The sequence below is a fragment of the Tribolium castaneum genome, chromosome 7 (assembly GCF_031307605.1).
Source record: "Tribolium castaneum strain GA2 chromosome 7, icTriCast1.1, whole genome shotgun sequence".
Taxonomy (NCBI): Eukaryota; Metazoa; Arthropoda; class Insecta; order Coleoptera; family Tenebrionidae; genus Tribolium; species Tribolium castaneum.
The window spans coordinates 10,138,606-10,162,988 of NC_087400.1; the positions used below are offsets into that span (position 1 = coordinate 10,138,606).

General features: G+C 31.6%; 4 protein-coding genes across 5 annotated transcripts; 1 reads left to right on the plus strand and 3 right to left on the minus strand.

Moving 5' to 3' along the window:
- The first annotated feature begins 28 nt into the window (after nucleotides 1-28).
- LOC660757 (uncharacterized protein) lies at nucleotides 29-3,695 on the plus strand. The gene is made up of 5 exons (XM_008200329.3): nucleotides 29-160; nucleotides 206-522; nucleotides 575-774; nucleotides 3,107-3,287; nucleotides 3,339-3,695. Coding segments are annotated over exons 1-5 (1,038 nt in total). The 5' UTR covers nucleotides 29-158; the 3' UTR covers nucleotides 3,677-3,695.
- LOC660698 (uncharacterized protein) lies at nucleotides 3,660-11,222 on the minus strand. Its single transcript, XM_008200330.3, has 9 exons — nucleotides 10,956-11,222; nucleotides 10,218-10,910; nucleotides 9,662-9,872; nucleotides 7,365-7,579; nucleotides 7,112-7,315; nucleotides 6,743-7,059; nucleotides 6,561-6,696; nucleotides 6,363-6,507; nucleotides 3,660-3,857 (listed from the first exon to the last, which is right to left on the minus strand). Exons 1-9 carry the CDS (start codon nucleotides 11,139-11,141, stop codon nucleotides 3,679-3,681), a joined length of 2,286 nt encoding a protein of 761 aa, XP_008198552.1. The 5' UTR covers nucleotides 11,142-11,222; the 3' UTR covers nucleotides 3,660-3,678.
- A 787-nt stretch (nucleotides 11,223-12,009) lies between these two features.
- RpL5 (Ribosomal protein L5) lies at nucleotides 12,010-16,042 on the minus strand. Its single transcript, XM_008200328.3, has 4 exons — nucleotides 15,906-16,042; nucleotides 15,051-15,475; nucleotides 12,469-12,745; nucleotides 12,010-12,268 (listed from the first exon to the last, which is right to left on the minus strand). Exons 1-4 carry the CDS (start codon nucleotides 15,906-15,908, stop codon nucleotides 12,071-12,073), a joined length of 903 nt encoding a protein of 300 aa, XP_008198550.1. The 5' UTR covers nucleotides 15,909-16,042; the 3' UTR covers nucleotides 12,010-12,070.
- A 27-nt stretch (nucleotides 16,043-16,069) lies between these two features.
- LOC660581 (uncharacterized protein) lies at nucleotides 16,070-20,599 on the minus strand. Of its 2 annotated transcripts, XM_064357826.1 has the most exons (6): nucleotides 19,967-20,599; nucleotides 19,705-19,929; nucleotides 19,208-19,649; nucleotides 18,708-19,037; nucleotides 18,472-18,653; nucleotides 16,070-16,771 (listed from the first exon to the last, which is right to left on the minus strand). In XM_064357826.1, the coding sequence occupies exons 2-6, from the start codon at nucleotides 19,897-19,899 to the stop codon at nucleotides 16,130-16,132; spliced, it is 1,791 nt and encodes a 596-aa protein (XP_064213896.1). In that variant the 5' UTR covers nucleotides 19,900-19,929; nucleotides 19,967-20,599; the 3' UTR covers nucleotides 16,070-16,129. The 2 variants fall into 2 exon arrangements, with proteins under 2 accessions (XP_064213896.1, XP_971893.1); XM_966800.5 differs by having other exon boundaries at nucleotides 19,705-20,598.
- Nucleotides 20,600-24,383: the final 3,784 nt, after the last annotated feature.

The following is a 24,383-nucleotide window of genomic DNA, read 5'->3' on the forward strand; positions in this document are numbered from 1 at the left end:
TTGATAAAAGCATTCAAAACGCAGCAGGGATTTTAGTTTTAGATGTAGTTACTAAAACCCTGAATGTCACTTACCTGTCAACCAAATTTGAATTCTAAGGTTACCGGTGCTCAAAAATCGCATTTTGCAGTTGTTTTACCTAACTTTTGGACTCCGAAATGTAAGAAAAGACAAGTTTTTTGTTTTTATGCTAATTCCATTCCAGGAGGTTACTAGCCCAAGTGTTGAAAACTTCAACTGTCCCCAAACTGGTTCGCACCTTCTGCAATGTAATTCGCGACGAAATAAAGGTTGAAACGTTCTCAGACATCCACATTAACGTTCCTTACACCGTCAATATCAAACCTTTGGACGTACACAAGTACCAAAATTGCGACCGTCTACAAATCGAACTGCAAGACCTCCCAAATGCTCGCAAAACACTCAGACACTTGAAAGATGGAAATAATATAAAAATATTCGCCACGACTGAGTCGTACGATGGGGATACGGTCTGCAATATTTTCGCACCTGTTAAAGCAAGTCTGTTTATCATTTTTAATTCTTTTTTTTTTACTTAATTAAATTGTGCCAGACTTGCATATTGAAGCGCAAGGGAATATAAGTACTGGTGTTTTCGGCGGTTCGAAATTAATTTTAAAATCAACAAAAGGAAGCATTTTTGTTGAGAAATATCAAGGCGAGAAAATCGAGTTGAGTACCCACATTGGAGACATTATTTTAAAGGGGGCTGTGGTCGCGGCCCAAATCAAAGCCACAATAAGTGAAAATGGAGTACGTGTTATTGAATTTGTTTGTTTAAATATTACTATGACATAGGAGACGAAACGAGATACAAAATCGCAGGATGTTATGACCAAAGAAATAGTACGGCAGAATAAAAATGAGGGCGCTTCGAGCGTTATACCACAGATTACCCTCATCTGTGGTTATACCGTCTCGGCGCCAAATCGTATTAAATTAATCTAAATTCAACCAATTCATTAATTACTTCGAAAAATTGCAGAAATGTTGAGCTTTGCGTTCTAAACAGATTGAGAAAAACGTACGCCTAAAATTTTTGCGAGAAACATGAGAAAAAAAATATTTCAAAATGCTGCGAATACGGTTAAAGAAGATACAAGAAAAATGTTTGGAAGAAATTTGTAGAGAATTAAAGTTTCTTTAAAAAGGTTCTCGAAACCGTATCTCTTATCAACGGTTTAGGCACCAAAGACCCTGAAGGAACGGATTCGTTTCATTTTACCGGTGGTCAAGTTGTTAAGTAACGGAAAGTTTATTTCAACAAATAATTGATAATTTGAAATTTAAAATGTTTTTGTTGTTGTTAGTATTTCATCAAAGATGTTGAAATTATGTTCATCCATATTGACAAAATTTATTACACCTATTGTTACTTTCAAAGTACTTTATAGTTAAGTATACAGGCTGATTCAGTTAGGGCCTACATTAGAAACTTTTTAACTTCTAATATACCTAAAGCTTTAAAATTTTGTATACGATCTAAATCGACCTTCTGAATTCAACTAAATTATTTGAAAATGGAGAAATTTTCAAAACTTTGAAATTTTAAATAGTAACCACATATTTTTATTGCATTAAGTAAAATGTATTTGAAATCTCATTTCAGTTCATAGTGAATTACAACAGCGCATTTGAATTTTTCGGAGTGAAAAATAAAGCACAAATTGAGAGTTTCTGCAAAAGAAAAAAATTCTGTGTAAAACTAAATTCCAGCGCCACGTTTTGACTAAGAAAACCCACCAGAAACTGTGAATTTGTGCCCCATTTCACTCAAAAAAATGCAAGTGCGCTGTTGCAAAATTCTACTATGAACTGAAATGGGATGTAAAACAGTTTTTTCAAATGGAATGACCCTGTTTTTTCAATGGCAATCAAAAGAAAAAAAATATTTGACCTTCGAACTCGATTAGGCGTACAAAGATTATTAACAGTAAATTTTATATGCCATGGTCATGGTGATCTGTCATTTCATTACCCAAGTTTAAAACAGCAATATTTCAAAGATCACTTTCTTACAATACGATAAAGTTATACAGTTCCTATCATTTGCATAAAGAAAAACTCTCGGTGAACAATTTTCGCATATTTTCCTATCTCTTTTTTCCAGGATTCCTTTTGTTATTTTCTTCTGGCTTTATTTTCTATTATTCTACTTCAGGTTTTTTAGTTTTAGTAATGTAAATTTTTGTAAATTGCATCGCGTTTATTTATTTATTTATCTAAGGGTGTTTCACTTAATTTACGAGGTCTGTGCCTATAAAATGCCACCAAGAATACATATATTCCTAAACAAACTTGATCACAAATTTTACAAAATTAGAATCTTTTCTAGTCTGATCACCCCTTCAAAGATTTACAACGTTTTTGGACAGTTAATTGTTAAGTAAGATAGGTATATTAGAATCATATTCATTCTGCCTCTTGATAGAACACATAACTATTTTTTTTGAAATATAGGAATTCATGACTATTAATGAGACAATGATTAGTTTGACAACTACTGTCATGGGTGTTGCCAAAAATTAAATGTGGATTTTTTGTATCTGTTGTTTTGTAACTTTTGTATATTTGGGAGCGTACATTAGGCGCAAGCTTCGTGAAGTTGTGTGAAACACCCTGTATTTATTTTTCTGTGTATTTACTTCTTAGCTGGGTTAAGTTCGAATAAAGGCGGATTATTATTATTAATTTTTATCTAATCTGTTGAAGATAGGAATATGCGTGTGGACTTTTTTATATCAAATTTAATTCTCTACAACTTTGTTCTTTACATTTTTTTTTGTATCTTTAACCGTATTCCCAGAGTTTTGATAAAAGTTTGAAATTTTTTTAAATTTAGTTGACAATAAAATTTTTGCATTATGTTTATCTCATACTACTGAGAATTTAATGCTTTATCTGCCTGTATTTTTTGTTTGCCTCGTGCTAACCATTATACTAATACAATTTTTTTAAATATTGCTCTGAAAACTTAGACAGTAATGGAATAAGAGTGCTCTCTAATGGGAACGTTCTATTTGTACGTCGTTTCGTGTCCTAACCTTTACATATCCGCACTAAATATGACTCAATCATTTTTAAGTCGATTAAAACCAAGCGTTTACAAGGCTTAAACGCCCAGCTCCAAACCAAGCAAGGCAACATCCAAGTCGACTGCGCCTATTGTGACAAAAGCAACTTCCAATCGGATTATGGCACTCTTGACTTGCAAAATGTGCATAAGAGTGCCCACATTGTGCTCAAAGACGGAAAACTCAACTTGAGTAAGTCACAGTTGGCCATGTTAAAAACTAATTTAAAAAAAAAAATTCAAGGCGGCTTGGACGGTGACTTGGAGGCGGAGCTTCACAACAGCGAGGCCGAAATCCAAATTTCACGAATTCTCAACAACTCGCAAATTGTGATGCGGGAAAAAGGCGACTTGAAACTGCTATTATCAGACGAATGCCAAAACGGCACTTTTTTCGAAATTGTTTCAAAAAGTCACAATTTGGATCCAAGTGTTCGCCTAATACCTAGCAAGAACGAGGATGCTTTGTACCTGACACCGGCTGTCGATAATTACAAGGAGGTCAAAGTGGAATGTGGAGGAAAAGTGGAAGTACGGAGTGCTTCTTGGATTAATATGTTGAAGCTCAGAGCGAAAAAATAAATTTATTTGTTTCGTTTCACTTTCTTGCCTTTTTTCTTCTGTCGGTTCTTTTTCTTTTCGGCGATTTTTCGCGCCTTCAGGATTTGATCGGTTGTTTTCAATTCGGATTTTCTTTGCTTCTGTTGTAGTTTTTTGTTGTGGCGGGCCCAATGCGTCTTGGCTTCGGTGTGCAATTTGGGACCTAAAAAATTTGGCCGATAAAAATTATTTTTTTGGAAATAGTCACGTTCTTCAACCAGAAACTAATTTTTTTCGCAAAATTTCAGGAAACAGGCCATAATCACCAACGTTAGTAAGAAAATGGTACCTCATGGCATTTATTTTTGCTTCGATTTTTGCATTTTTCGAAAGTTTCAACACGTTACTTTCTTATTATAAATAAAAAGCTATGATTTTCACTGCGTTTTTGGATTAGTTGGGTTATTTTAAGTCCGTTTTTATCAGCTTTCGCTATACCTAATTTTTACGGTTTTCGAGGTATTTAAGATTTTTTGAAAATTTTTGGATATGCATCTGTCACTTAAAAAATCGGTAACTCTCTTAGTTTTAGAGATTTCGAAATCATATTTGGGGAATTAAAAAAGAAAGCCTATATCTGTTCTCTAGTGTGTTCAAAATTGGAAAAGTTGTTAATAAACCCAAAAATTTTAAGGTTAAGTTTGGACAACTTCAAGTACCCGTAACTTATTTTTTTCAAATGGGATGTCCCAATTTTTATTTTACTAGATGGAGCAGAATTTTTTTCAGCATCGATCATCGATCTGCATAAGCATTCCCTATACCTACCTATCTGTGACAATTTTCAAGTTATGTTGGTTTTTGGACATTGTAGAAAATTTCTTACTAACCACAGCTATTTTTGCATAGTTTGCTATAAAAAACATTTCTGCTTAAACAAACAACAAACACTGTTCAAAATTGTGTTGTCTGTCCTGTGAAAACAAAATAAATTCATTGAATGTTGGTTTAAAAAACTTTAATTTCCCACATTTTTTATCTCGTTTCCATAGCAACCTATGAGAAAAGGCCTACAACTAATGAATTTCTCAATCTCAACAAAAAGTTATTGTAACTTGAAAACTATTAAACATAAGTATAGGGAATATTAATACAGATCGATGCAGAATTAAATTCTCTACGAACTAATGAAATAAAACTTGTGGCATCTCGTTTGAAAAAAATGAGTTATGGTTGCTTAAAGTTTTAAAAACTTAACTTTAAACATTTGGGGTTTGTTATTCTTTTTTTGAAATTTGAAAACACCAAAGGAAAGATCTAGACTTCATCTTTCAAATGAGCTAAAAAATATTTCTAAATATTTAAAAATGACGAAGTTTTTTACTGGGAGGTGCAATCCAAAAAAAAATTGCTGATAACGACTTCCGGTATAACCAGAAGTGTCGCCATCTTGAAAATATACCAATACTTCTAATGTGGGGTTTAGACGGGACATCCTGTATTAAAGCAAACTGAAAAAATTACCCAAGCAAATATAAAAATTTTGAGTAATTCGGAAAATTTGTTTAAGCCGAACCATTACACAAATTAAGCTGAAAATTGTGTCAATTTTGCTTTTTTCGGCCGTTTAATAAAGTTTTTTAAGCAAAGACTAAGCTTAGGTGAATCACAAAATTAGATTAAACTTTATCCGTTCTTAAGCACATTTTTAAACTTAAAAGATGAAAACAGTCTGTTCTTGGTGCTATTTCACAAGGAATCACGGCAGGATATCACCAAATTAAGATGAAAATAATATTACATTAATTTGTCTTTTTTTGCGAAGTTAGAGCTTGTTTTTGTGCTAAAATTAAAAATTACTACTAAATTTTTTTCACAAGTACATAATACTTTCACATTTTTACTTACAAAATTTTGTTACAAACCATACAAAAATTCATCAAATAAGACCAAAATAAAAACAAAAATTAAGCCGTTTAATCATGTTTTTGAACGAAAACTGGATGTTTTATTTTACATTATTTCGCGCAATTCAGTTCAAAGAATCAGAACAATAGATTCTGTTTTTGTGCCATTTTACTAAAGTATCACGGTGAATATCAATATATTAAGTCGAAAATGGCATTACTTTTATCTTTTTTGCAAAGGTCAAGCAAGTTTTTGAGATAAAACTAAAAATTACCGCTAAATTTCTTTCACAAGTACATAGTAGTTTAATATATTTAGTTAAAAACGTTATTAACTTTTGTTTAAAGTTAAAATGTCAAAAACAATCCGAAAATTCATACAATTAGACTAAAAATTATATTTTTACAAAAAATCTCACTTAAAACTAAAGTCATTATTTACTTTGCAAGATGTTCTCAAACTACGTCTAAAAACCAAAAAATTATGGAAATTCAAATTCACGTTTTCCTCAATCTGGTGTGTTTTTAAGTGAAATTTCGTCAAATTAAACAAAAAAAAACAACAAAATTTGGATGAAAGTGTTCTTTTCCATACATGTAAGCAAGTTTTGTCTTAAATTAAATTCAGTTTTTCTACCGAAAAATCACTAAATTTTGTCGAAAATTCAAAATTTTTGCTTGTTTAGACTCTTTTAGTTAGTTTCAAAATTTTCATAAAAACAAACCGGAAAATGAATGCATTAATCAAATTTTTTTCGCTCATTTAAGTTGAAAAACATTCAAGTACCTTGTAAACACGTAACTACACTACTATATATTACCTGAAGGACCTGTTTCGTCATTTTCATCATCACTGTTGCTTTGGCCAATCTTTGATTTTTCCTTCCATTGCGCGTAGCGATTGCTTTTGTAAGTTGCTGGTATCCAAACACCTGACTCTGTCTTAATTTTACCACTCCGTTTGTCCTAAAACAGGCCTCAATACCAAAAAAAAAAACACAAAAATTTAATTTACTTACCGGAACTGCCACCATTTTCTTCTTTTTCCGGTCCCACTTCTTCGCTTGTACACTTTTCCGCATCGTTTCTGCCGAATCTCCGGTTAAATCTAACGCGACTTTACTTGCCTCATTGTGGAAATTATTAATAGCCAAGCTGAAATTTTTCATTGCCAACGCGACCACCGAATTGTAACACTCACCCTTCCTCAGTGTGTCGATCGGCAGGTAAATAGGGAATAAAATTTTCATCTTTCGTTTTCTGTTTTTTATTCCTTTTGTACAAATTCTCCAATTTGCGCTTCTTAGGTGTTATGACTCGGTCAAATGCATCGTCAATATCTTCTGAACTACTTTTAGCCAAAGTTGTTTCGTCCTTGTGGTTCAATAATTGTTTTTCATTTTCCTTCTGTTCCTGATTTTGGTGAAAACTTGTGATTTTTTCTTTATGAAACGACCTTTTCTGCTTCATAATTTGATATTCCTGCGACTTGTTTTTCCCACAGATCTCGAATATTGTCTAAAAAATTTATTTCCCAAATTGGCCATGAAAAAAAAAACAAATTGTGTACCCCTTGTGGCCTATAACTTTTCATTTTTTCCAGTAAATTCTCCCGTTCTTCCTCCACATATTCCTTATAATCGCCAAAAATCGGATGAATTCCACAACTCGCAAACGCCAATTCTTTGACTCTTCGGTTACTGTCTGAGGACGCAGCTGGCCGTGACCGCACGTATTGCAAATACGCATTTTCGGTCACTTTTTTCATGCTTACCTGGATCATACATTCATTATTTGTGACAAAAAGTGTTTGAAAAAGGTACCAAATCTATGTTGTTTTCGTGTAGTGTTAAAAGGGCACTATGTTGTTCTTCAAGTAACGCTTGTGGGATTTTTCCAACCGAACCCTCGTTTTCGGTTCGAGTTTTGATGGATAGAGGGCGCCCCAAAAATAAATGCAAATCGAGTAGGTAGGGGTATTCGTCAGGGGTGACCAGGGAGTAGGCTGTGCCTGAGCGACCGGCACGTGCACATCGACCTAAAATAAATAATTAGCAGTTTTGTAATTTTTTCGCTCAATCGTTTTGGCAAACATTATGCTTGTTAAAGAAAATCGCTCTCTTCATAACTGATTACATAAATATTATAACTATCTACTGTATTTTTTTCTAATATATGTAAAGTAAAATAAATAATTGTTGAGATTCAAACAATTGAAAGATACCCTCGACAGTTGTTTACACACACACAAATTCCAACTCAATATTTCGAAAACCAAGCGCACTGCGGTTTTTTAATAATTTGCCTGCAGACGCACAAAATTGTAAAAAAATTAAAGAACTTCTGAACGGTTAAAGCAAATTACAAAAACTAAACTGATTTATAAAGCCTAAAAAAAGTGCACATTTAAATATTGACAAATATACAGAGGGTGCCATTTAAAAAAACTATGTTAAAGACTGCACTGTAAAAATGGAACACTCTGTATGTGTGCACTTTGACTTCCCATTTGCAGTGCCAGTTGATGTGCAGTGACACCCTGTATATAAATATAAAAATATATAATCTGAACTTTTGGGATAATTTTTGGAGGCTAATAAAAAATAAAAAGTACAGATCAACGCACCCTGTATTTTTTATTTTTTGTACCTATGGGGAGAAATAGAAAAGATTAACTTTGCTACAAAAGGGCGTATGAAAAAATTGTCTTCAATACTTTTTTTATTTTATTATTTTTTTCATTTTATCGACAATAGAATTATTAGCTGTTTCAAAACTACAAAAACGCCAACGTCGCATTTTACCGAATAATTTTTTTAAATAAGATTGATAAAATTATCAAATAGTTATTAATGATTAGATCTTTCATTGAAAGTTTAAATTCCCATAGCTATTATTTTTTTGAAGTGCGTGAATAATTTATAACAGCTAATTTTGAGAGAAAATGCGACGTTGGCGTTTTTATAGTTTTGAAACAGCTAATATATGACTATAAAAAATGAGTTAGGTTTTTCAGTCTATCACTTATTAAAAACATAAAGTTTTAATTTTTGGCCATTTATGTTGGATATAAATAGAAAAAATAATTGTGTTTCAAGAATCCGGATCAAATCAAATGATTTTGATTTTTTTTTAAATCACAGCCCTTAAACTTTAACTATTAATGACACATTGCACAAACTATGTTTTTTTATTTTCAGTAGATTTGTTCTTGTATGAAGATAGAACGAAAATAGTAGCTGAAACAAATGGCATATTTAAGTACATTTTTTTATAGAAGGCTACAAAAAATTTGTTATTAAGTAATTTATATTTTTCTTTATGCTTGTGATTTTTTCAACAAACCCTTATAATTAAAATTAATTAATCAACACGTTAATTATTATTAAGTTTCTGCAAAAAATATTTCTTATATCATTCTAAAACAAGCAATACTTAAAATGTTAATTAATTAAACAAAAATTAAAAATTCAAATTGACGAAATTTTGGGGCTACGAACTATTTGTTTACACAAACACAACATCGTAGTTTATTTTAGAATGACAATAAAAATGATAAAACTTCGACTTATTAATTTATTAATATTTTTAATTTTTAATACTATTAGGTAATAAATAAATTTAATTAACATTTATTATAAAGAATTACAGAAAAAATCTAAAAAAAGTTACATAAGTAGAGAAAAAATAAATATAAGAAACGCTGAGTTCTGTGTGACTATTAATTTTTGAGATACAATAAAAAATACTAAATACTTTTAGCAGACTTACCATAAAGTCTTTTACGATAAAGTGTAAGTAATGGATTTGAACTTTCAGTTAATTATTATTATTATTAGTTAATTATTATCTCAGCGTTAGAAATAATTTTGTAATTTTATTTATACGCAAGCTTTGCAGACCTCAAAATACAAAAACAAACATAAGAGGATATTTTGAATTAAATTTCCTATGCAAATGACTTGTAATTTTGAAATTAAGTTGGCAACATTCGAAAACAGAGAGAGACTTGTCAGTTTTCATATCTTCTATTCAATCACGGCTAACTTTGATCGATTAATTGAAGAGACGGTATACACCTAATTTCAATCGAATCAAACAATTAATTTACAATACTTACCAACCCTATGGACAAACAATTTTGACTTGGCCGGAAAATTGTAGTTTATCACATTATCCAACTGCGGAATATCAATACCACGAGCTGCCACATCAGTTACCACTAAAACCTTAACTTTCCCAGTGGAAAATTTCGCCGCATTTATTTTACGAGCTGAAGGATCCAAATTTGAGTAAATATAAGTGTTACTAACACCGACACGATCCAAAATCTGAAATGTTTAAACATTTTTCTATTGGTGATCTATTTTGCTTATTCAAAAACGCGCGTTTTTTTGTCCATGATAACATCAATAACACAAGAAACGTGAAAATAAATGACAATCAATTCCATGTCAACCAATGGTATATTAATGTTAATGTGATAAATAAAGATAAAATAATAATAAAAAATAATAAAGTATTCGTAGATAACTGGTCTTTAAAACACTTGGTCTGTTTCGAGCACTCCGGCTATGCCGTCGTGCTCAAAAAATCACGCGTGTTTTAAATACCTCAAGATTCACTTATACTTTAATATGCTATTTCCCAAATGCATTTAATAAAAAAATAATTACCATATGAATGTACTCGACGTGGTGTCTCGTGGCCGCAAAAACCACAGTTTGTTGTTTATTATCAATATGTGTCTTTAAAAGCACGAGCAAAGCTGCGAGACGTTCCTCAGGTCTCACAATAATGTACCACAATTGCAACTCTTCCGGAATTTTCGACTCAACATCCAAACGCAACAAAACGGGATCATTCAATCCAGCTTTGGCAAACTCGACCAAAACTTTGGGCAAAGTTGCCGAAAACAAAACGGTTTGTCTTGCGTCCGGCAGCCGGTTTACAATCTCAGTCAACTGTTCCCCAAGCCCCATCTCAAACAACCGATCAGCTTCGTCAAAAACAACGTATTCAACACTGTTCAACTTGAGCTCCATCTCAATACAGACGTGCAAAAACCTGCCTGGTGTCGCCACAATTATATCAGGATTACCGTGAATAGCCGAAAATTGGTCATCCATAGAGTCCCCACCCAAAATCACCGCCGATTTCAAGCCAGTAAAGCGCCCCAGCTCTTTAATAAACTTTAAAGTTTGTAAGGCCAACTCGCGCGTTGGGGACAAAATCAAAGCTCTGGCCCCCGCCTTAGCGCTCCGTATTTTCAGTTTCTCAAACATTGGGATCAGGAAACAGGCAGTTTTGCCACTGCCGGTGCGTGCCATTGCCACCACGTCTCGCCCTTCTAGCACGAGAGGAATTGTCTAGAAGACAAAATTAACTTACGTTTAAACTGTTAAGGGGGTTACTTTGCGTTGGATTGGGGTCGGCTGTTGGTAGCCTCGCTTCGTTATGCCCTTCAGGACGTTGTAACTGAGCCCCATGCATTGGAAACCACCCCCTTTTTTCGAGCCCTTCTTTTTTACTTTTTCTTCAGTCGAGTCATTGATTTCGACGGTTTGGTCCGGGTTTGCGAACCCGGGGACCGTGGCCATGGCTAAATATTTTAAAAAATTACGGTTTTGTGGTTATTTAAAGTTGAGGTTATGTTGACTAACACACGTGTTTTTGGTGATTTTGTTCACTCATGGTTGGTTACTAATTGTATAAATGATATTTCAACCCTTTAAAAAATTTGATTTTAATTAAAATCAGCAGTTTAATGGCTATCTCAGGCCACAATAATTATTTTTGAATGTTATGGACAATATAAAAACTGTTTTCGGTCGTAAGATGTGATAGTGTACCCGGATTTGAATTAACAAAAACTTTGCACTTAAACTCCATTTCAACTTTTAAAACATCTCAAGGATGCGGTTGACTTTTATAATGGAAAGTGCCCTGTAGTGAACGATTTTGAACTATCATATTTAAACTCACAGCTTCCTTTTTATGACAGATAATTAACATCTTGGGTAAATTTTACTCAGCTTGAGAAAGTGAATTGAAATATGCAATAAAAATGTGTGGTTACTATTTAAAATTTCAAACTTGGCGCCAATTTTTTGTAGTTCCGGAAGGTCAGCCACTTTGAAAATAATTTAGTTAAATTCAAAATGGTCGATTTGGATCGTATACAAAATTTTAAAGCTCTAGTTATATTAGAAGTTTCTAATGAAGGCCTTAAGAGAATCATCCTATATACCATTTTTTATGTTGCAATATGTAAATATTATCTAAAGTAAAAAAGCATAAATGGACTATATATTTTTTCTAAAAAAATACTTACGATATCCATTCCGCCCGTCAAAGTTGCTACAATATTGGACGTTTATGCGCTGGACAATTTTACGGATGTTATTTCACGTTGGACTATTTTACTGTGGCTTAAAATACTTTGGATGGTGTAATAAAAACACTCCCTCCGTGCACCAACATTTATTGATCACACTCAATCTTTTATATAATACAAAGAAATAAAAATCTAAGGCTCAGCCTGTCCTTCTTGGATCTTTGCAATGAAAGATTTTTTCTTTTGGGCGACACGGTTCTTGCGTTCGGCCAGAGTGAGCTTCTTGCGGTTCCACCTCTTCTTGGTAGCTGATGGAGCCTTTTCTGGTTTCTTTTCAGCTGTTGGATTGGCTCGAATAGCGGCGTGGGCGTTCTTGTAAATTCCTTCAATCTAGCAAGGGAAAATACAAATAAGTCAAATTACAAAAAAAAAAACAATATGTGTATCATAATTATTTCGTCTTGACCGAGATTATCAGCAAGAAACACCTAATTATGATTTAATGTTGTCCAAATGCGACACGACAATGTATGAAAAGCACATTGTCGTAATTTATGTTGGACGTAGAGTTCGATTATTGAGATTTTTACCTGGTCAGCGTTAATGCCCAACTTGATGTATTGACTAAACTGTCTCTTGAAGGCCTCAGGGTCTTCCTCCTCCAACGAACGCATGTAATCAGCTACATGTTGGCCGAAAATATGAGAACGGTGTACGTCAGCATTGAATGATTTAGATTCAGCGTCATAACCAGGGAATCGTTTCGTAGAGTGAGGAATGTTTAGACCTCCATCGACTGCACCTTTCATTGCAGCGAAAACACGAGCACCGGTTGTGGTACGCTGGAGACCCACATCCAAGTAGCACCTAAATTAAATAAAAAAAATATACATAATTTATAAAGAACAATAATTAAAAATTAAAACAAGAAAAAAATATCAGAGACACGTTATAATCACAACCCGATGTTCGTTAACAAACCTTGGAACACTGACGGTATAGAACACACCGACAGGTCTTCAGTGAGTCACAAAACACCGGTCAGATGACGCGCATGTGTCTAAAATTCATCACTTAAAATTCCAAAAATTGATCAAACGTAACCACTATCCACTGGCAATTTAGAAAACAATCTCCAACTGCGACAAAAAATAACATAGTTATACAGGCTGTTTGTGAATTGAGCTCACAAATTTGAACCACTACTAAACCTCCTCAAAAGAAACAACTTTTCTCTCTCTAATTTTTGCCGAAAACATGTCATTTCTGAATTAAAATTAAAAATAAGTTGAGGCTGAAAACCCGTCTCCGCCTAGTTTTGATATAGTTTCATTCATTCAAACCAAAAACTATGGAACGTAAACAGCATAAGGACAAAAAAAAAGTCTGCGTATTTTTTTTTCAACTTGTAGACATCAATAAATCCAAACGTAATAAACTAATAACTAGACTTAGGATGTTTAGTTCCCGTACCAGTGCAGTGCATAAACGTGAAAATAGAAATGGCGATTGAGCACCTAAAAGTCTCAAATGTTTACGATCTTGATTGCTCTATAGCTGTACCTAAAGTATAAAACTCATTAAACCTTTTATCGTTCAGTTTTCGCGACAAATCCACGTTTTGAATATTTGTTTGATGACTCAATAGGTACGAGATACGTTGCGGTAATTAGTGCACAGTTGCACTGCTTGACTGTGCTTCGGGACACAAACATCCTAGGTCTACTAATAACTAATAATTGCCATGAATTCTCCGAACCAACGAATAATTTTTTTTCTATTAAAACGTATGTATCGATTAAAAAATTAACAACAAATCACAATAAGAATGAATCTTTCAAAATTACGGTTATCTATTTTATTTTTATTGTAGAAACACATACGAGTGAGTATCTGCATTAGCTTGTGAGTGTCATTTAAAAATAAAATAAAAACTCCGTTATTAATGTTACTAGTCAATTAGTGTTTTTATTAAAAAATGGTACTTTTGTCTTTTGATAATTATTTATGGGTCTTGTATATGACTTGTAATTGTGTATTTTTTTCATGCCATTTGATCTTTTTTTCTATAAAGCATTAAAATTATTATTTATTACGCTGTTTACCCGTTTACCCTGTTATAACTTGGTTATAAATATTTAAATTGAGGTAAAAACTGGTCTGTGAGGTAATAAGTTAACCTAGAAACAACATCCAAATGTAAAAAAAAATGTTTATTATTTTTCTTAAAAATTGAGTTTCAAATTACTGAACAGACTTTATATTTTACATATTATTCAATTCTTCAGATACTCGCGACTATAACACATCTTTAATTACAAGTTGTAAAAATTTATTGCAAATGTTTTGAAATTAATTGAAATGCTAAAAAAAAATACTCTGTAACCCAATTATCATTATCAAATGAGGACAATATGTAACAGGATTGAATACAAAAAAAAAAAAAAACAAATTTCAAAAAAGTTTAATCCACCAAAAATTTGTGCATAGCGCTCAATTGAATTCCTTGTCAATAAGTTGTCGTCAAAACTGTCAGTTGTGAAATTCACAAATTGTCAATTAATTAACTTTTTGATTTTACAGGGAAAATTCACAGGTGACTATATGAGAATCACATTGTACTTTCAATGAGATCATTAATAAATAATAACTTTTTTACAAATTTCCAGATCTTGCGACGTTGGCGTTTTTATAGTTTTGAAACAGTTAATACAATTAAAAAAACTAACATTGTCTACAATTAGACTACAATTTACTTATGTTTGAGGTCTGTGAAGTTTCCAATTGATATTAATTGAAAAGTGATACTAGCGTAATAGGGTTCTAAGTACAATCACAATTGGTAGCAGATTCAAAATGGTTGAGGCATCCTAGTAGTGAATTCGGAAAACTTACAAAAAAAGTAAAATATTTTCAAATCACAGCTCAAATAAATAGGGGAATAAAACTGGGCATTTATTTAATACATATTATTAAGTTGTAACATTTGAAGTGTTTGTATTTGAATATACGAAGTTATCTCATCCAAGCCGATTCACGGAACAGAAAATTAAAAAACAAATACGATTACTTAAATTTACGTTAAATCATAAAATAAGCTGGCAATCGGTTTATTAAAGTGCTCGTAAAATCGCTCTACAATTAAAGTGATAATAGAAAGATAGGTAAATACCTGAAAGCGCCAGGTCCGTTCTCAACACCTTCCACATTGTACTCATCCCCAGTGACTTCGGTGGTGCCAGCATACAACTTATCCAACCCCAATTGCTTCAGCAAACGCCTGGCCAAAAGCAATCCAGTGCAATAAGCAGCAGCATAATTGGTAAGTCCAGCCTTAATCCCGTACTTGGGCAACTCATGAGAGTACGCAGCGCACACAATTTTATCGCCCTCGATACGCGAATAAGCCACCTGACAAGTAATATCGCGGTTGGACAAACGGACAATCAGGCGGTACTTGGGGGTGTTGTACTTGTTCTTATCTTGAACAATGAGACGCTTACGCGCATAGTAATCGGTCTTTCCCTGCCTGCGCCTCTTAAACTTAACTTGGAAACGCTTGAAGTATTGCTTGTTTTTCACCACTTTCACGAAACCCTGAAATTCAAGTGACATGTGAACCACAACATACACCTCACTTATGAGCGTATTTGACCACAAAATTAGAAAATAGCCCCCACACTTACACAATTTATTAGGTTCGGATCGCTTACAATAAAACCGGCCACAAAAACACCAAAACGTGTCGCAAGTTAACACAAACATAACCTCACTTTTCGCGGATTTGGTCAAAATTTCTCACAGGGGATTAAAAAACTTGCAGAATAAGTGATAAATTAGTTAGTTTAGCATTGTAAGTTACAAAAACTGGGGTAAAAGCCGTATTATATCCACAAGTGAGGTTACAACGAAACAAATCTGCGATCATCGAAAAACAGGTTGGATTTTTTTGGGAAAAAACTTGACTGGGGGTTGGGATACCATCTCTAGAGGCACTCCAGATGGATATTTTGGCCGATTTACTTACCATTTTGGGTAATTAATTGAAAAATTAAGCACAAAGGACACTACGAGGCGCTCGTCAGCCACCGCGGTCCGCGTAAGAAAGAAGGCTGCGCATGTGCGGAAACGCCACCATTTTGACTGACCAAGGAGCGCCAGATTTGATTCAAACAGAATAAAACACGCGAAAACAAATTAAAAGTACGTATATTTACATAACATAGATATAATTGCAATAAATCAACCCCACTACCAGTCTTCATCGACCCAACCGTCCTCATTCCCATCCTCCTTCACCCCCAACTTTAATTTACTCGCACTCTCCTCCTCAATCACAAACTTCGCCGAAGTCTCAATCACAGGTTCCATGTCTTGGAAGAAATCAAAATCGTCGTTGCCCCCCGAACTCGTCTGATTCTTAATATCCAGTTCCAAAATATCGGGCAATTTTTTCTGTGCCACATTTTCGCGTTCAAAAACCGACGTCACAGACTCACTAGAATTCGATTCAACTGATTCGACAATTTCCTGAGGGTTTGACTCCCCCCAGTCCTCCCAGTTATCCAAATCCTCCTCCACGGATTGTTCCGCCTCCTCTGTGGAGGTCTCCCCTTCTTCCCCGTCAGGCCTTGGCCGTTCAGGGAGGTCCATAATCACTTGATTGGTTTGAATTATCGGATTGGTGTCTGGGGGAATCACCGGTTCGATTTTTTTCGAATTGCGGCGAGAGGTGCGCCGATTTGGGTGCGATACGGGGCGGCCATCGGTAAAAAGTTTGCCCCTGCGGCCCCCTATCACGGTCGCGGCCCCCAAAATGGGGACCAAGTCGGCGAGCGTGCGCAGGGTTACTGAGACCAAGTGGTCGTTGGTGTCCTTAACGCCCACCAAAAGCTGAAATTTACAATTTTACATTAGCCCCCAAAATTATGTTGGCGACACTGCATAAATATGTTTCAATATTGCCCACCTAATTTAAACAACAGTTGAATGTAATTAATGCACACTACATTTAGGTATCCATTAGCTGTAATTTTTTTAAAACAACTTAAAAAATTAAAAATATTGGTATGAAGTGTGAAACAAACGATTTTAAAACTGTGAAAACTCGTAAAAAATTGACTGATCTTTAATTTTTGTTAAGCTTTGGTATTTAAATACAAATTTTATTATAAAAACAGACACCAACGCAAAAACATGTCAATAAAAAATATACAGGAGGACCCAGAGGTATGCAATTGTTCTATAACTTTTTTGATATCTAAAATATTGCCATGCCGTTTTCATAATCCCATAAATCTTTAAACTCCACAACTAAAAATATTTTTATTATACATAGGGTGTTGTATTAATGGAACACCCTATATATTCTTGCATAACTAATTAGATTCTGTGTGAAAAAACAATAGAACCTTGTATAAATTATTATAGGTCTATCTTTTTCCGTTTCGGAATTATTTAAACCTTGCAACAGAAAAACTTAGAATACCTTGTAGTTTTAACAATTAATCGCCTTTTAGAAAAAGCACGCAGATAATATAGAAAATGTGTTAAAACGCAAAAAGTTGAATAACTAATGTTTTTAATGAAACACCATATATTTGTTTTTACATATCGAAAGCATTTTTGACAAGCTTTCTAATAGTATGGAGTATTTCAAGTATTTTCGAGGTTTTCCAAAAAATGTATTTTATTACAAGAATATTTGTTAGCTTAGAATTTAATAAGTTACATATTTTTTGACATGTACTATCTAATTACACTAATTACACTAGAAATCAAATTGTTACTTGACACATAAATGAATTTCACTCATCAAAATTTAATAATAAAATAAATAAATAAATAATAATAAATAAATAAATAAACTTTTAACTTTAAAAAATATTTTAAATTTTAAGAAAACGATTACTTTTTATTAGTCGATGTTTATGACATTATGACTACTGTCATTTAACTGTTGATAACCCAACATTTTTAAAGTCAAAAGTTTTGATGACAAATTTCAAAGTTCAAAACTCCAAACACTGATCCATCTAACGGCCACTATGTCAACTCATTCCAGTTGACTAAATCAAAATCATGGGAGTTAATGCACCATCCTATTACCACCACCGTGTAATATAACACATTTTGTTAGATTTGAAAAAAATGGGTTATTCAACTTTATGCGTTTTGACACACTCTGTATATCATCCGCGTGATTCAACTAAAAATCGGCTAATTGCTAAAACTAAATACAAAGTATTCTAAGTTTTTCGGTTGCAAATCTGTCGAATAATATTCAAAGTAAACTTCTCTCAAAAGTTGGTCTTTTTATCACAAAAAGTTGAATGATTCCGAATAATTAGCAGTTGACAACTGAATTTTAATTTTATTTAAACCGAATCCACATGCAGTGTTGCAATAGTTAAAAAAGAAAATTTAAACTTCTGTTTAAATAATACAGTCAAAGCAATTACATTCTGTACAAACTTTTAAGTCCATAACTCATCCTTGTATTAAACAACTTTAAAAACATGAAATTAGTAGATTTTACAAAATCAATTATTCACAATTTTTATACAGATTGTTTAAAAAAAATCTCTACATACCTCTGGTAAAATACAAGATTGGAGTTCTTCCTTTGTAAAAGTGTGAACAAAATGCTTGAAATTGTTTAATAACAAGAGACGAATTTGGGCGTCTCGAACGCCAAAAATTTCCAACAATTTTGGGGTCAAAAATTTCCTAAATACATCTTCTGTGAAAATATTTCCGGTATTATCTTCACTTTCTGAAAAATCGTAAATGAAAACAAAAAATAATGTCACAGCGTTACAGATATTACCAACTCTGAGGCGTAAAATAAATGGTAACAACTCCTCTTGTGCCGTTTTATTCAAAAGAACTAACCTAGAGAGTAACAAGTTACCCAATTGTTTGGCTACGATAACTTCAGGGAAGGCTTTAAGCCTCTCAGCTAAACTATGGAAAAATTGCATTTTTTCCTCATCTGATTTCAACGGTAGCTCAGCGAGGAACGAATGTATAACAATAAACTCATGATTAAAAAATTCGTGGTCGAGCAGAGAACTCAGCTTTGGCCTCAACGCCACGTCAATATTTTGCAAATCGTTCTTGCACAATTCTTTAAAACTTGTGAGGCCAGGAATCTCCTCTAAAATAATCTTTTGTTAGAAAATTTCTATACAATTCAAGCAAAGATTGCGCCCTCTAGTGACCAATTCTGAATAAAATTTGTTAAAGTGACATTTCAATTGTCAATTTGACAGTTCTGGCGTTGCCACTAGAGGGCGCACTGCTGGAATTGAAAATTCGGTCAATTACCATCTTTTGACTTTAAAACTTCACAAACTAAAACTCCGAATGCAAAAATATCAATAAAGTCCCGTCTAGGGCCCTGTATGTGTTTGTCTTCATTGGGATCGATGGCTTTGTTATACCGACTGTTTCTCGTTTTTTTGAGAAAATCGGAACTTAACTCGTTAAATTTACACACGTATTCCATGCCTCCCAGCTTCCAGCTACCCTCCTTACTTGCGTAAATCGCCGCAGTACAGATATTATTATGCGAGATTGAAGCCTTCTCATGCAAAAAACACAAAGCTTTCAGTATGGAATGTAACCCAATACAAATCTGCAGCGCATTTTGCGTCGCCAGGACATGGCTTAAGGGCACAACCTCCTCCACGGCTAAATAATACTTGGAACTTTTTTGCCACGATGATATGTATCGTAAAATGCAGGGGTGACGATAGATCATTAAATGCTGAAATAAAACACCAATTTTGTGGTGTCAGCGTGTAGAAAACGCTTGAGCAAACCTTGCTATTTTTCTCTAAAGGTGTCTGCGTTTTCCATAATGGGCCATCGACGAATAACTCGCCTGTAAGTACTGAGAGGTTTGTTGTGTTTTCTGAATTGATAATAGTAGCGGAATGGTGTGACCAGAAGTCTGAAACTTCGACTGATTTTTCTTCTATTTCAACGCCGCTTAAATGTGAGTGGTCATTGCCCATATTTTGGAAAATAAAAAAAATAAGATTGGACTTTTGAGAGGTTAGTGAAACGTCATTTGAATGTCACCTGTCAAAATCAGAAGTGATGGCGGGCCGGCGTTGCCAAATAGAAAACTAGCGTCTGGCCCGTGCCGGTCTACAAATGTTCGATCAGTCGAAATGTTGCGAGCGAGGTCGGAACAGTACGAACGGAGACCATAACGGACTTCTCATTTCAGCTGGGCTGGTTAAGTCTAAAGAGTTTTCTGAGTATTTTAAAAATAATTACATTAACAATCGGCATTGATGGGCATATTGGAATAGTGGTTTTTATGGAAATATGTTGCGCGTGGCTGGGGCTTCGCCCCAGTTAACTAAAAGGAAACAAACCCCACGACCAATTAAACTCGAAAACGTGGAACTCGAAACGTGGAATAGTGTTTATGTTTATGAACTGTACGCCACCCTAGCTCCATAAAAAAACACTATTCCACGTTTCGAGTTCCACGTTTTCGAGTTTAATTGGTCGTGGGGTTTGTTTCCTTTTAGTTAACTGGGGCGAAGCCCCAGCCACGCGCAACATATTTCCATAAAAACCACTATTCCAATATGCCCAGCTGAAATGAGAAGTCCGTTATGGTCTCCGTTCGTACTGTTCCGACCTCGCTCGCAACATTTCGACTGATCGAACATTTGTAGACCGGCACGGGCCAGACGCTAGTAATAGAAATTGGTTCTTACCACAGAAGTATAAAAACTAAGGTATTGGATGCTGTCATGGACAACCTATGACAACAACTGCATACCAAATTTCATAAAAATTAGATAAGTAGTTTAAAAGATAAAAAATATAATCTGTACTTTTAGGTAATTTTTTGAGACCAATAATTCCATAATAAAACGTGTTTAGAACAAAATGAATAATATGGGTCACTTAGGGCCGGTTTACAGAAAGCTTTGTTAAAATTTAATTCGTTGTTAAAAGTTAACAACGCGAATGAACCAATCATGTTTGTTCAGTTTAGTCGCGTGGCTGAATCACGTAATTAATTGCGAATTAAATTAGTGACGTTCTATAAACGGGTCCTTATTTTTTAATGGTTAATCTATAGTTAAAATATGTGCACTACCTCGCGAGACATTCTGTATAAAAATTTCATAATCACATTCATGTCTACCAATTTTAATTTAGTAAAAAATTTTTGAGGTAAAGCTTATATAACAATTGTTTTTAGTAACTAGTTTAATACCTTTCTAGTCATGATTAAGAGTTAAGATAAACTCGAAACGTCTAATTAAAATAATAAAAATTTATTTAGAAGTCCGGACTTCTACAATTACTTCCCTATTTTAATCTCAATTATAATAAATATTTAGCAATCAATGTAGTGGTGACCAAAAATATGCCCACTAATGTAATTTAGCGACAATTGTGTCAATTGTCAAATTATTGTATATTTTTTAAAACTTGAAATAAATAAATATAATAATTAGAGTAGGAGGTTTTTCTTCTTTGTGATTGCTAAACTATTAGAAATTGAGCGAAAAAATGTATTCAATTTGAAAAATTGGAAATTTCCTCATTGTATTTCTGTTTATGCAAGTGTCGAGATCTTTAATAAGAAGTCGTTTGTAAAACACTTATTTTTTTACATATTTTTTGCACAAAATATTTTTGTAGCATCGCTTGTTTTAGAATGATACTAGAAATCATAAAAATTTCCATAACCTAATATTTTTAATTTTTTAAAATAAAATTCTATTTTATTAATATAGTAGATATTTCTTGTTATTAATATTTATTGCTTATAAGAAATTGTAGAAAAATTGTGAAAGTTTTGAAAGCCTAAAAATTTGAAAATAATTTTTAAATCACTTTAAAAAGGAAACCAAGATCTTTTTTCACTGTTTTTAAATTTCTTTTTTTTAAATAAAATGTCACAAGTTTTATTTCATTAAATCGTTGAGAATTTAATTCTGCATCGATCTGTATCTGCATTCCCTACACTTATGCTTAATAGTTTTTGTTGGAATTGAAAAGTTCATTAGTCATAGGCCTTTCCTCATAGGCTGCCATAGAAACGAGGGAAAAATGTAAAAAATTAATGATTTTTAAACCAACATTCAACGAATTTATTTTGTTTTCACAGCACGGAGAACACAGTTTTGAACAGAGTTTGTCGTTTGTTTAATTAGAAATGTTTTATGGCAAATTATGCAAAAATAGTTGTGGTTAGTAAGAAATATTTTACAGTCACAAAAAGAAAACAACATAACTTGAAAATTATCACTGATAGTTATAAGGAATGCTAACACAGATCGATGCAGAAAAAAATTCTCCTCCATCTAGTAAAATAAAAATTTGGACATCCCATTTGAAAAAATTAGGTTATGGATACTTCAAATTGTCCAAACTGAACATTCAAATGTTTGTGTTTGTTAGCGCTTTTTCCAATTTTGCGCACACTGGAGAACAGATACAGGCTTTCTCTTTTAATTCTCCAAATATGAGTCAAAATCTCTATGGACAGTCACCGATTTTTTTAAGTGACAGGTGCAAATGCAAAATCTTTCAAAAAATCTTAAATATCTCGAAAACGGTTAACCTTAGGTATAGGGAAATTTGATAAAAACCCCCTTAAAATAACTCAACTAATCCAAAAACGCAATGAAAAACATAGCTTTCCATTTGAAATAAGAAAGTTAATAGCGTTTTCCAGTATAGCCGGAAGTGCCGCCATCTTGAAAATATTTTCATTAAGCGTAACACAACGGACTATGGCTGAGTTGCAACTTTCAAATAAATATCTTTATTAGACTTTTGAAAATTCTAATATGGAGTTTAGACGGAACAGGCTGTATGAATATGTTAAGAACCATTCGAATTGAATTAACTTTGCCTATACATTCCAGGCCGTTATTTTTGATGGGAATGACTGTTACATTTTATTAAGCGATATTAAATGTTTTTGTGCTATTGTAACTGTTGCAGATATTATTATTATTATTATTATTATTATTATTATTATTATTATTATTATTATTATTATTATTATTATTATTATTATTATTTATTATTATTATTATTATTATTATTATTATTATTATTATTATTATTATTATTATTATTATTATTATTATTATTATTATTATTATTATTATTATTATTATTATTATTATTATTATTATTATTATTATTATTATTATTATTATTATTATTATTATTATTATTATTATTATTATTATTATTATTATTATTATATTATTATTATTATTATTATTATTATTATTATTATTATTATTATTATTATTATTATTATTATTATTATTATTATTATTATTATTATTATTATTATTATTATTATTATTATTATTATTATTATTATTATTATTATTATTATTATTATTATTATTATTATTATTATTATTATTATTATTATTATTATTATTATTATTATTATTATTATTATTATTATTATTATTATTATTATTATTATTATTATTATTATTATTATTATTATTATTATTATTATTATTATTATTATTATTATTATTATTATTATTATTATTATTATTATTATTATTATTATTATTATTATTATTATTATTATTATTATTATTATTATTATTATTATTATTATTATTATTATTATTATTATTATTATTATTATTATTATTATTATTATTATTATTATTATTATTATTATTATTATTATTATTATTATTATTATTATTATTATTATTATTATTATTATTATTATTATTATTATTATTATTATTATTATTATTATTATTATTATTATTATTATTATTATTATTATTATTATTATTATTATTATTATTATTATTATTATTATTATTATTATTATTATTATTATTATTATTATTATTATTATTATTATTATTATTATTATTATTATTATTATTATTATTATTATTATTATTATTATTATTATTATTATTATTATTATTATTATTATTATTATTATTATTATTATTATTATTATTATTATTATTATTATTATTATTATTATTATTATTATTATTATTATTATTATTATTATTATTATTATTATTATTATTATTATTATTATTATTATTATTATTATTATTATTATTATTATTATTATTATTATTATTATTATTATTATTATTATTATTATTATTATTATTATTATTATTATTATTATTATTATTATTATTATTATTATTATTATTATTATTATTATTATTATTATTATTATTATTATTATTATTATTAAAATGTCTCATAACAGTCCATGGGTACAAAAACATTAATTTAACATTAATATTCTCTTAAATATGGAACATGAATAAAATGTCCTGAATTTTCTGCTATTGTCGAGTTAGTTCGTTTACTACATGTTAGGTAGCGCTTTCGGTAAAAACGAGGGATAGACAGAGAAATTCGCTTCTTCCTCTCTCTTATTCTATGATTGGAAAGCTCTATATTTGTTACTTCAATGGCCAATTTCCATCCATTG